This window comes from Cydia amplana, chromosome 13 (assembly GCF_948474715.1).
Source record: "Cydia amplana chromosome 13, ilCydAmpl1.1, whole genome shotgun sequence".
Taxonomy (NCBI): Eukaryota; Metazoa; Arthropoda; class Insecta; order Lepidoptera; family Tortricidae; genus Cydia; species Cydia amplana.
In genome coordinates this window covers 10,846,625-10,860,061 of record NC_086081.1, presented here as the reverse complement: position 1 = coordinate 10,860,061, position 13,437 = coordinate 10,846,625, and the positions used below count along the sequence as shown (strand labels likewise).

The 13,437-nt window shown below is 36.5% G+C and overlaps 1 protein-coding gene across 1 annotated transcript in view; it reads left to right on the top strand.

Annotated features, from left to right (window-relative positions):
• LOC134653715 (uncharacterized) overlaps positions 1–13,437 on the top strand; it is a 313,013-nt gene that overhangs the window by 293,723 nt on the left and 5,853 nt on the right. Inside the window, exons 5-7 of the mRNA XM_063509108.1 lie at positions 8,035–8,141; positions 10,678–10,782; positions 12,126–12,219. Coding sequence (XP_063365178.1) covers positions 8,035–8,141; positions 10,678–10,782; positions 12,126–12,219 — 306 coding nt within the window. The remainder of the gene's footprint in view (positions 1–8,034; positions 8,142–10,677; positions 10,783–12,125; positions 12,220–13,437) is intronic.

The window sequence follows — 13,437 nt, the reverse complement described above, 5'->3', positions numbered from 1 at the left end:
ACCGTCTAATACCGAGCCCAGGCTTCCTTTAGCTGTGGCAAGGGCAAATAGAAGGGAGACGATAACGACTTGGTTGAATCTCACAGCATTTCAATCGCTGATTGTCCAATAATTGATTTACTTTTTAAAATCAAAATCCATTCTCTGCTCACGTGATTTTTACGGACCTTAATTTTTATTAAAAGTGATAATAATTATTACTTACACCAATGGCCAGTTTTAAAGTTTTTACAACAGTCATTCCGTTCAGTCAGAATCTCCCACTTGTAAGTTGTACTGTCCACGGTTACAATGGAACCGGTAAATAAATAAATAAGTGCAAAAAGCGGTTCTGAAATAGCCCCCTCAGTAGGCAGCTGCAACTCAAGGCGAACCGCCCGCTTCTTTAGGCCACGGTTTGCAACGCAAATTGAGATTTTTTTTATTATTTTGCTACCAAAATCGAAGAGAACTGAATGATAGACTTATAGTATCTGCTCAATATAACCAGACAGCCAGCTGGCCAACAAGATCAGAGGATATCTTCAGCATCTTAGAACGATTAAAAAGTTTCCGTACGTAGTGACATTTTTCATCATTGTTTTACCTATAGGTGCACAATATTCACTACGACACGTTAACGTATACTATACGTAACGTAATACCTTTATATATATATATGGATTCTTTAATCTTTATACACAATATTTTAAACAAAACAGTGTAGACAAACAGTCTTGTTATTTACCTGTCTTTGTTAAAAAGCTTGGCCTCGGCCTAGTCTAAAGTTTCAACTGTTTCAATGATCACTAGATTCGAATTTCGAAGCCTTCATTTGTCTTTGCGAGGAAAGTCACCTGAAAAACGCTATTGGATGTAAGTTATTTATGTTTGCTCTTTTGTTTGAACATTGTTTTAACCCTTAAATGCATGACTTTTTTTTGGCCCGAAATTAATATATGTATCACATAATTGTTTGCCGATTCTAGGAGAAATAGTAAAAAAAAATATAACTTCGATTTTCACTGCGAAATCAGTGTTAGAAGTTGAATTGGCTAAATCATATTTATGTAAATATGTAATTTTCAGTAATAGATATATGAAATTTTTTACTACCATTAGAAAGGTACACTATTTGTGATATACCTATGATAAAGTTTGTAAATATAAAATAATTACAAACCCCGAAAAATCTGCCCAAAATCACATACTAAAAATCATCAACTTCCAGGTTTTTCTAAGTTTTCCGACATTTCGTCTATAAACAACCAGCCAAAGAAGGGTCCAGCTTGGACCCTTCGACTCAATCCAAAGGCGCGCTGTACGAATCGTCGATGATCCCAAACTCACAAGCGGTATTGAACCTTTAAGTCTGAGGAGAGACCTTGCCTCCTTATGTGTGTTCTACCGCTTGTACAATGGGCTGTGCTCTGAAGAATTGTTTGACATGATGCCAACGGCAGCTTTCTATCACCGCACCGCTCGCCATCGGCAGGGTGTTCATCCACACACCCTAGAACCTAAATGGTCGCGTACTGTGCGGTTTAAGAGGAATTTCCTCCCGCGGACGCTCCGGCTGTGGAATGAGCTCCCTTCCGAGGTTTTCCCGAGGGTCTACGATATGGGGTTCTTCAAAAAAGGAGTGTACAGGTTTTTAAAAAAAGGTCGGCAACGCGCATGTAACACCTCTGGAGTTGCAGGCGTCCATAGGCTACGGTGACTGCTTACCATCAGGCGGCCCGTATGCTTGTTTGCCACCTATGTGGTATAAAAAAAAAAACAAATGTATTTTTTATAAATTAAAATACTGCGTAAATTTATGTAATAATTCGGAAAGTTTATTAGTTTTACTATTGAAATAATATACAGGAACAAATAGAATTTGTTTAACCATTAATCTGTGAGCTGTCTAATGCTTTGTAGACATTTGGCAACACTATGCATTAAAGGGTTAATATTCTATGTTTTTATTTCCCAGATAGGAGTACATGAATGACATTTTAAATTTGCGAAAACACAAATAATTCCTTAGAAATTGGTCATAATAGATTTTTATTATTTAGGAAACCATCATATGATGACACAATTTAGAATGATTTAAAAGCAAGCGAAGAACTGGATTTATGATTACAATATGCTGTCACGAAAAACCAAGCTACACGACAGTAAATTGACCAAAGTTATGCGACATTCGTGTGAACAAGTAACTGGCCGAAGCGTAACTTCATAAATTATTAGGGCAACATTCACGATAATTTCGTGAGTGTTTAATTAATGAAGTGCCCTTAAAATTCGAACAACGAACGCTTTTAACGGCCCTTATTTAACCTGTTTTCTTTATCAAGCTCGTATGTTAAGATCCTTGTAAAAGCAACCTTAATGAAATCAAATTACAGTTCATGTTTTGATTAGAATTGAAGAAACAGCTTGTGAGTCGATTTGTATCATTGAAATCATTTTGAATATCAATGCACCTGCGATTATAAGCTACCACTGTCTATCATGCTCATCTCGGCATAAGCTATCTATCTCTCTTCTTCTTACATATCGCGTATTTTATAGCTTACCTTGTGGATTGTTATCACTTATCACATCCAGACGCGAAGATCATTTTAATATAGTGAATTATTAAATAAGTGTATGTTCTTTATCATGATTGATTTAAATGATGTAAAAGATAAACATAGAAGTAATAGGTATGTAAAAGATACGGTCCATAAACATACTATAGTAGTTTATGCAACAGTGATATAATAAGGGTTCTTAAAATTCAAGGGTCGAAGTTACAAAACGAGACGTAGTCGAGTTTTGTAAAAAAAGACCCGAGAATTTTAAGAACCAATTATGAGCTGTTGCATACATTACTTTTTCTATGACAGCTGCAGCAAAAAAAAAAAAAAAAAAAAAAAAAAAAAAAAAAAAAAAAAAAAAAGTTATTATTAAAAAAAGTTATTATTAAAAAAAAGTTATTATTAAAAAAAAAGAGTTATTATTTAAAAAAAATTGAGTTATTATTTAAAAAAAAAAAGTTATTATTAAAAAAAAAAGAGTTATTATTGTAAATGAAAACATACCTCTTTCAATCAAGATGATCGGAACTTGTATCTTTAAAAAAAATAAAGCAGTTGTATTATACTCATAAGATGACTGCTAGCAGTCATCTTATGAGCCTATAGACAAAGCATTCAAATGACATTGCTTTAGATATCACTGTCAGTCATTTAATTGACACATTTAAGTGCTGGAGTAGAAAAAATATATTATTTTAGCTGCTGAATATTTATTCCATCACATCACTTACCAGGCGAACAGGAACTAGTGAGACTAATGTGGTCTTTAATTTGATCTCAAAGTCACGTTACTCTGATTCGCCTGAGAATTAAACTCACTCAAGCTTTCACAACCAATGATAATATATCACGTCTATTGTAGCCATAATATATCACTTTTTATCGTTAAACATCTCACAAAATCTGTACAGGAGCTCAAGAGTTATGAAGCGGGCAGCTAGATTTATTATATATCAAGTTAAATTCAAGGAAGGGAAACGGATAAAATAATTGTCAGTTAAAACGTGGGACCGGCAACCAATTACCGATGCCCTTTAAACAATTTAAACCCGAGATTAAGATGGTATTTCACGATACACCGTATATTGTTCGCAATCGATATACCTTATTAATATGCAAATGATAAATAACGAATAAATGATTGCGAATTTGTTATTTATGGCGCACGGATGTGTGATTGGAATGTAAATTGTTGTCTTTGATATTGTTATAAATCTTGTAGTTTACATTCTAATTCTAGTAACCTAAACACGTTTTAGTCACCAGCTCCTGTGACCATATTATGATGAATTTTTTTCGTTGGAACTTTGTGCCGAGGCCCGAGTGTCGTGATTACGATAAGAAGTCCTACTTTGTGTTGTTTTAAAGTTATTCTACCTTACTTAAGGACCCTTGGAGGTTGATGTGCTTGGGCTCCCCTACATTCTCATTTATTGCGTGATAAAAGATTTAAAAAAATGTACCTTTTTATTAGGTATGCTTTTTATGCATAATGTTTTTCATAATCTAAATTAAGATAACATTATTAAGAGAAATGTGACCTTTTACCAGTCTTACATGAAATAACTCCTACTACAAAATGAGGCTTGAATATTTTTTTCTTGCTGCGTAAAAACGCGTAAATACATTATATTTACAGAAGCTGAACTTTAGAAACAAATAAACCATTTTAACAAACAATTACGGTTAGTAGTGAGAAATATAGAGCCTGAGGAAAAATCCTAACGAGCTATATAACAAACAGGACGTGGGAGTCAAGAGTGCCGGCTCCTCTTTCTCAGTACTGTACCTATAATAAAGTACAAATAACGTTGTAATACTTACCTACTTTACTTATTTTGTACGTCCAGAATATATTTAATATTAAGATGATTTTTGACGATTAATAATAGGTATCAATATATCACATTCTTGGAATTTGCCCCTTTTTTCAAAATTTTACATTAAACTTGTTCGCTGCGCTGAAGTAATATGTTGTCATCTTCCTAACGTTGTCCCGACTTTTAGCCACGGCCATGGGGAAACTAGGCCTTATTGGGATTAGCCCGCTTTTCTCATGTTTTCCTACACCGAAAAGCAAATAGTCAGTATCAAATGATATAGGTACAATCAGCCGCAAAAGTGCATGGCGACTTTATCAATGAATTCATTCATAATTTCTCCATGCAATTTCGCAGCTCACTGTACCCATCATTATCGTGCATAAGTTCCGAAAAACTTATTGTTACAAGCCGGGATTTAGAAGCGTTCGCGCTGAAGTAATATGTATTATCAATTAATAAAATTAATGTTTGTTATTATCAATTAAGTGTAAGACATACACGAGCACATATATACATACTCGTTTTAACTTAGTATCAATTATGTACGTATTTTAATTGAGCGTCTATGACAATACAATAAACTTTATTGTATTGTTACATTAGTTGCATTTGAATAATAATAACTATTAACATTATGCATGAATGGTTACTGATTGCCTTCGTACTATCTGATGCATAATAAACAAAGAAGATATTACTAGTAGGTATTCTAATCTAATGGTGTACGAAATTGTGTATAACAAGTCCGGCTTAAATATTGTGTCAGTAACGCTGTATTACCAAAGCTCCTTTGATTGTATAAATTTTTTAAAACGAATTCGGTTATTCGGCCTCGAATTTGACAGGTGATGTAGAAGATGTTGTACCTACAGCTACGTTATGGAGCAACTCTGGTTGTCAAAAGTTGACGTTTAACAATTCACTAACCCACAAAACAGCGCCGTCTGGTTTGACTGTCAAACCAGGGCCACCATTTTTTCTTAAGACTACCTCTCTTATTTACAATCAACTCTTTGCCAGTATCGTATCCACACTGTTATAGTTGAAAATGTTAGGTTGGTAACAATACTCGTATAAAAACCGGGTCAAATAACCGAAAACAGCTCGTTTCGAACGGAAGTGGTTCTGACCGCAAACTTTTATCTAGTGCGGACTATTACTGAACACGGCACCGTATCGCCAACCACCGCATCCGCGCAACAGTTGTCGGCGTGACGGTACTACTTACAATCAAAGGGACTGAGGTTTTGACTCAGACACGGCTATAGACAAACACAACTTCTTCCCCAACTCAATTCAGTGCCTAGCAGTGGTGGCGCGTCCATAAAAGCCGATTTCCACTTCCCACCGGCTTGCCTGTTTTTGGTCGCTTGAGCAGAGTTGTTAAGGAAATATGTAAGCCAAATTAACATTGTTATTGGCTTGCATATGGATATGTTTGACGCGCCGCCACTGGTGCCTACTGAAATCGATCTACTGATAAAACCTTCCGACTAGTTTTATAATATCTGTTGGATACATGACTTTTCGAATAGCTTTTGCTGATACTGGCGCTTTAAGTCAGAAAGACTATGGCATACGGGATTTCACATACATCTGTACTGCTGTAGTAATGTCACGTTGTCGTTAATAAAAATTTGGCCTCCTCGTGCCAAAGTAAAAATGATTCACGATACACGGGAATACAATACAAAAGAATCTTTAATTTAATCTCACGTTGACATCGCTGCCGGCGGCTTGGAAGCGCTGGTGGCCTAGCGGTAAGAGCGTGCGACTTTCAATCCGGAGGTCACGGGTTCAAACCCCGGTTCGTACCAATGAGTTTTTCGGAACTTTATGTACGAAATATCATTTGATATTTACCAGTTGCTTTTCGGTGAAGGAAAACATCGTGAGGAAACCAGACTAATCCCAATAAGGCCTAGTCTCCCCTCTGGGTTGGAAGCCAGATGGCAGTCGCTTTCGTAAAAAGTCTGTAGTGCCTACGTCAAATCATGGGATTAGTTGTCAAGCGGACCCCAGGCTCCCATGAGCCGTGGCAAAATGCCGGGATAACGCGAGGAAGAAGAGAGTTGACTCGCATCGCACCAATACAAGCAAAATGAGAAAAAGGTACAATCAAGTTATTAAGTTCGAATACCGTTGTATTGATCTGTGCATAAGAAGCGACATAAAACTAGGGAGTGATCGGAACCGGTTTTTTGCAAAAACTTCGAAATAACCTTTTTTTTTCGAATTATTTTATACTCGAAATGTAGAACTCAGTTGTGTTTTTAGGTAACAAATTCGTATTATTAGATTGCCCAATTAGAAATGAAATAATTAGCAAAGAACGAATAAATACCGTTTTCGTTCCCATACAAATAATACCGTTATCCGATCTCTGAAACTAGGTTTATTATAAAAACACAAGAATTGCTAACCGCATCCAACAGAAGGAAAGTTTGAAACGAGAACGTTCTTTGTTAGAATTTTCAAGGAAGATGCTAAAGTTTTTAAAGCACACAGTCAAAACGAAAATAGCCAAGTTTAAGTTTAAATGCGTTACTTGCATATAATGTACACTTTACTTGCGTCATTGAACCAAAGTTATAGAACTAAAGTTTGCATACATTTCAGAATCCTTTTAAATATAGTTGGTCAAACCAATTTGCCAGTAAATAGAAACAAAAAAAAAAACTATACTCATCCTTTTCTTTTGGGTGCCAATACTAGTGTAAGACAAAGATAAATAGATTCTCTCTGTCTATGTTTGAAATAAGACAGTCCTTTGACACAGTATAGTTTTCTGATATTTTCCGATTTTGCCTGAGTCGTCTTCAGAATAGTCTTCCGAAAAATAAATCTTATTGAGGCTTAAATATCAGTGGAAAACAAACATACATGTTGAAGGCACATGGCAGCAAAAACTATCACGAAAATTACATTATCATTCTACAAAATGAAATGTGCTTGGTCGAACAGTTTTGGTTTAATATCGAATGTTCCTTGGACATTTTAAAATGGATTTAATCGCATCCGGTCGACTGACGCTGCCTTTATGTATGTAGTATGTACTTGACCTTTATCGTATGATTACCCAATAACTACGACGGGAGCAGTTTATCAGTGTCAAAGTCATTATAAAGTGTTTTCGGACTGTTTTAAAGTGTTTAAACTATATAGGTACATAATACATATATGATAAATGACACGATCTCTTAAATTATATAGGCACATAATACATATATGATAAATGACACTCTCTTAAAAAAAAATTTATGGTGTGTCCAGATCTAGCCAATGCGCCATGAATGCATGTACGAGACGAACTAGTCATACTATCAGTTCGCACCTATACTTTCAAATATCTTATTGCATTTTATTATTTTATCCCTACTTGTATACCTACCTATTCCCATTGTGCCGAAACCCAGGGAAGGGAGAGTTAGGCGGAACGCTCTTTTAAATATCTCAATACAATTATCATAAAGATTTACGGCATTACCTACCATAAATATGTGTCAAATCTAACAAGCCGTTGAGAATCGTTTGTCCCTACCCATCATGTTTGTTAGAAAGAGAGAGTCTTATAGAGCTAAGTAGAATGATTAAGTGGTTTAGTTATGTAGATTTCTCTTACGTTGTTCATGTAATTAAAGGGTTTATCTATTTGTCTTCAGGATATTACCAGCCGGCCGGACCGCTGATCAAGGAAGCTGCTGGCGACACAGAGCGCGCGCTCGCGCGGTACCACCCCCCGCCGCATTACCACGCCCCGCACCCACCGGTAAGTTAAAAGAGATTAAAACAATCAGTACTGCCTTGGAACATTTATAGTAGTTTATGCAACAGTGATATAATAAGGGTTCTTAAAATTCAAGGGTCGAAGTTACAAAACGAGACGTAGTCGAGTTTTGTAAAAAAAGACCCGAGAATTTTAAGAACCCTTATTATGAGCTGTTGCATACATTACTTTTTCTATGACAGCTGCAGAAAAAAAAAAAAAAAAATAGTTATTATTAAAAAAAAAGAGTTATTATTTAAAAAAAATTGAGTTATTATTTAAAAAAAAAGAGTTATTATTGTAAATGAAAACATACCTCTTTCAATCAAGATGATCGGAACTTGTATCTTTAAAAAAAATAAAGCAGTTGTATTATACTCATAAGATGACTGCTAGCAGTCATCTTATGAGCCTATAGACAAATCATTCAAATGACATTGCTTTAGATATCACTGTCAGTCATTTAATTGACACATTTAAGTGCTGGAGTAGAAAAAATAACTAATAAGCCTAGCGATTGCCACCTTTTGTTTGGTATGAAGATTGAAGCTCGTAGTTACAGCACTAAACGATCTTTTTGACTTGATGAGAGCCCTGCGCATCGGTGCCAACTTGATTGCAATGCAATGCAGTATGCACCACACGGCTATGGAGGGGACAGACAGTAGAGCATCTCGAACAAGCTTCGATTTCATTTATGTATTGAAATATTCCAGAAGTACCAAAACTACCAAAATGAAAAACTGGACGATATCAGTTAACAGACGTAAACAACATTGCAATTGTAGGAACCAATTATGTTTTTTTTTTAAACACACCACAAACATTTATATAATTGTGTGTAGATGTGTTAGTTTGGCTTCTGTATAATATATTTGTTTAAAACATCACCATTAAAGCTTTACACGCGTCGTACGTCGTACAAGCCGCGCCGATCAAAGCGGCATCGTTATCTATTCTGTGTAGACACGCTCTGAGGATAATCTCTGATAAGTTAAATGCCTTTAAAGTGTCGGTTTGTCGTACTTGTGCCCAGTCGTTTTATTAGTAAGAACTTTTATATTACACGAATGAAATAACTGGCTTAATTAATACATGTAACATGAGTACAACCATCGAATCCGACTATTGTACCTAATTACATAATTGTTAAAAAACCTGTACAATAGTTGCGGATAACAAAAGGTTCTGCCACCCTGTGGAATTATTTTCCAAGCATAACATACTGAACAGAACAGAACATACCTTGATAACACCTCGGCGGGGAGTTATTTAAAACTCGTTATGAAAACTACAACTACAACATTGGCAAAAAGGCATTACTAAAACGCCATTGAAAAGGTCACTGTAACGTTGCAATGCAGCTGAGACCTTGAAATTTATTAGCGGTCGTAAGTTCATGTCATACGTCATAACTGCGGTGACGTCACACACACCGCATACACAATATAAGCTCCACTGTGACGTCTGTCACGTGTGAACCTATCGTAATAGTAACACAGTGCTTATTCAGGCAAGCTTTCCATTGACGTCACAATGCGACGCAGGTAAATGCAGTATCGGTACGTAACCTGGACAAATAATTGTTCGGTGATCTGTCACACACTAATCTTCAAACTGCACTGGTACTTCTATCTGTACATATAATGCCAGTGACTACTTATCGGAGAATCGTTTTTTTGACATGAAGCACGAACATTTGTGCAAATATTTTTATATGTGTATGTAGTGGGAATTAGTGGCTACTCATGCATATTTTTTTGGAGGTGTACCTCCGCGAAAAGTAAAAAAAAAATTGGAAGGAAAAAAATATTTTTATTTTTTGCAATGAAGTTTAAGGACAGGATTCTGGTAAAAAATATGCATTTTGTAGTTTTTTTTATTGTTATCAAATATAATTTTGTTTGGTTCATGTAACTTGAATCGTTTATAAAATATGACACTTTCAATGATACCCTAATTATTTTACGTTATCCTGAATAACTCGCAAACAAAAGAGAATCGAGGTCTGATGTTAAGCATGGAGGGTCCTTAGGACCTAACAGTACACTACCAGAAATATCGACAAAATCCGTCGTTGGGGGCACTTCTTGTTCGCTTAGCCTGCTAGACCCTTTGAAAAAATGTTGTCTGGTTGGTTAAGTTGGACTTTGGACTACAAATGTGACTGGTGAGGTGAAGTCAACAAATTGGATAAATTTATTGCCAACCTGGAGTGTGAAATAAAATTATTGCAGATGGCGGCATTGATTGTTTATTGTTGTAATAGCTTTTAGGAAATATCTGGTATTCCAGTGAGCCTTTCTAATTCCCCTTTTTAATAAAACTATATATTTTTAAGCTATTCATATCCAATACCGGGATCCCGGGATCCCGGTATTGAAGAAGACAGTTTCGGTATTAATACCGGTATTGTGAGAAGTCCGGTATTTGGAAGCCCTACTGTAGAGTCAACCTCATTTTTGTTGACTGAGCATATCAATAGAGAAAATAAGTAACCTTGTTTAAATGTGAGATTAATTTCAGTTTATCTTTACAGGTACTCCAACAGTATGGACCTTACTACCCATCTGCTGACCTCTGCTATCAGTACTATAGGCCGCCGGGGCGCTACCATCTGCCGCCACCGCAGCCCGACGCATCGGTAAGTGTACCAACAGACCGATAAGATAATCCTTCAAAAGTTTAAGTGCTTATTTTTAAGAGAGTTTGTAATTCAGGTTTCAATAGGTTGTTTCAAATCAATCGATTTGTGAAACAGAAGAATCCGACATGTCTTTTAAAATCCCCTAAGCTAATAGGTACCTTCAGCTCCCAATGGAATGGACACGCGGCACGCAGCATATGTGACGTTATCTATGAAAAGGGTACCTTAATGTCGATGGCGGTTACGCCATTATTAACGATGCTCCGATATAAATACAATGCAGCGCGACGCTGTGCGGCGTAAGCGCCATCGACAATAAGGTCCCTTTTCATAGATAATGCCACATATACTGAACCACGCGTAAAGTGGTCCCTAGACGAAGTAGACGATCAAGCGTGCTTGTCATTCAGACGTAGATAGTACAAGTCTGCTTGAAGCACGATTGAAGCAATTTCCATCGATGCGACTATTTTTGGGTTCTTTAAGAGCCAACAGGAGTGGTCATTTCTCCATACAAACGTACTCGACTGTTTCCTCCGTGGGTTTTGAAGCTAGAGCAATGATTTTTTCAACACAGATTAATATTGTCGATACCTGTGTCGGACCGTTTTGATTTTTTTGATATTTTTGTATTTTAAGGCGCTAGAGCCCTTCAAAAATGGCCAAATTGGCCTAATTGACTATGCCGCAATGAGAGGCGTGGTATTCAAAACTGATATCAATTAGCCAAAAAAGCAAAACGGTCCGACACAGATAATTTCATAATCATTTAGATTTCCAGATTTGGTTACGATTGGTTAAGTTTTGGAGGAGGAAACAGTCGAGTACGAAACCTCGATTTTTGAGATTTTTACGCAGGATTTTTCGCCTTGTCCTTATCGTACTAGTTTTAGGAGCCGCTTTCGTTAGCGAGACGGGTATATTTACCTAAAATATTTAAATCTCAGCTCCTGTTTCGTCTTAATCCTGTTTAGTCGAAGGAAGACAAAAAAGAAACTAAATATGTAAAGCGTAGTGAAACGAGCGAGAACTAGTCACCTTTTTTTAAACAATCTGTTCAGCCGGCCTAGCCAAGGTGATAATCGCTATCGCTTCGATAACGAAACGCTTTGTGTCTCTCTATCACTCTTCCATATTAGTGCGACAGTGACAGTTGCGTTTCGACTTTCGAGCGATTGGCATGTTAGCTACGCGGCCTGATCTGCAATTAGTTAAGATTCCACAGACTCCTACCAATAGGATACATTTTTAATTGTGTTTTTAGTGTAGTTTACCACCTAATACTTTTTACTAATAATAACAGTCTTTGTACTGTAAACAACATGTTTTTTGTGTTTCAGATGGTGGGAGTCGCCGGCGATTCGTATCCTCCGCCACAATACTACGGCCAGCCGCCGTGCTATCAGCACTCACCACAGAGGATACCATATGTCGGTCAGTACTTAGCATTTAGCTTTACTCACAGGCTTTACTGTACCAATATAGTGTGATGATTCGGATCCGTAAGTCTAATAATTTCACCTGAAGGACGTCCACATTTAGAAAAAGTATCGCTTCAACGAACGTTGGACGGTTTCCTGCGATCTTCGTCAATATAGGCCGGTAGAATGGCAATAGGCCTGCTGGACATATTACCCGCTGACTGGATGGACCTAGCTACAGATCCGATGATTTAAACGTGTTCTTTCGTATACACTGTTGATCGGTAAGTATGATGTCCTAAGAGTAAATGGGATCTATATTAGTCCAGTTTTATTAGCAAACACACCCGTTAGCGGTTTGAACAAATCAAGTTTTAGAGTTCAACCTCAATATAAAAAAAGCGGCCAAGTGCGAGTCGGACTCGCCCATGAAGGGTTCCGTATTTAGGCGATTTATGACGTATAAAAAAAAATTCCTTACTAGATCTCGTTCAAACCAATTTTCGGTGGAAGTTTACATGGTAATCTACATCATATATTTTTTTTAGTTTTATCATTCTCTTATTTTAGAAGTTACAGGGGGGGGGACACACATTTTACCACTTTGGAAGTGTCTCTCGCGCAAACTATTCAGTTTAGAAAAAAATGATATTAGAAACCTCAATATCATTTTTGAAGACCTATCCATAGATACCCCACACGTATGGGTTTGATGAAAAAAAAATTTTTGAGTTTCAGTTCGAAGTATGGGGAACCCCAAAAATTTATTGTTTTTTTTCTATTTTTGTGTGAAAATCTTAATGCGGTTCACAGAATACATCTACTTACCAAGTTTCAACAGTATAGTTCTTATAGTTTCGGAGAAAAGTGGCTGTGACATACGGACGGACAGACAGACGGACAGACGGACAGACAGACAGACAGACAGACAGACATGACGAATCTATAAGGGTTCCGTTTTTTGCCATTTGGCTACGGAACCCTAAAAAGAGCACACACTAACACTGAATCCGAGTTTTAGTTACCTATTTCTTTGATTAATAATAATAATAATTTTCTTTGATTACTTGCCGTAAACTAGTTAGTACAGTACACTACACTTTTTTCACTTCCAAAAGTTGTTTCCTTATGTTTTTTGTACACTGCAGTTAATGTTTACTTTTACACAGATTTTTGCACAACATTTGTTACATTTTTTCAATTCGTAGTTTTGCACTTTGTGTATAAACTC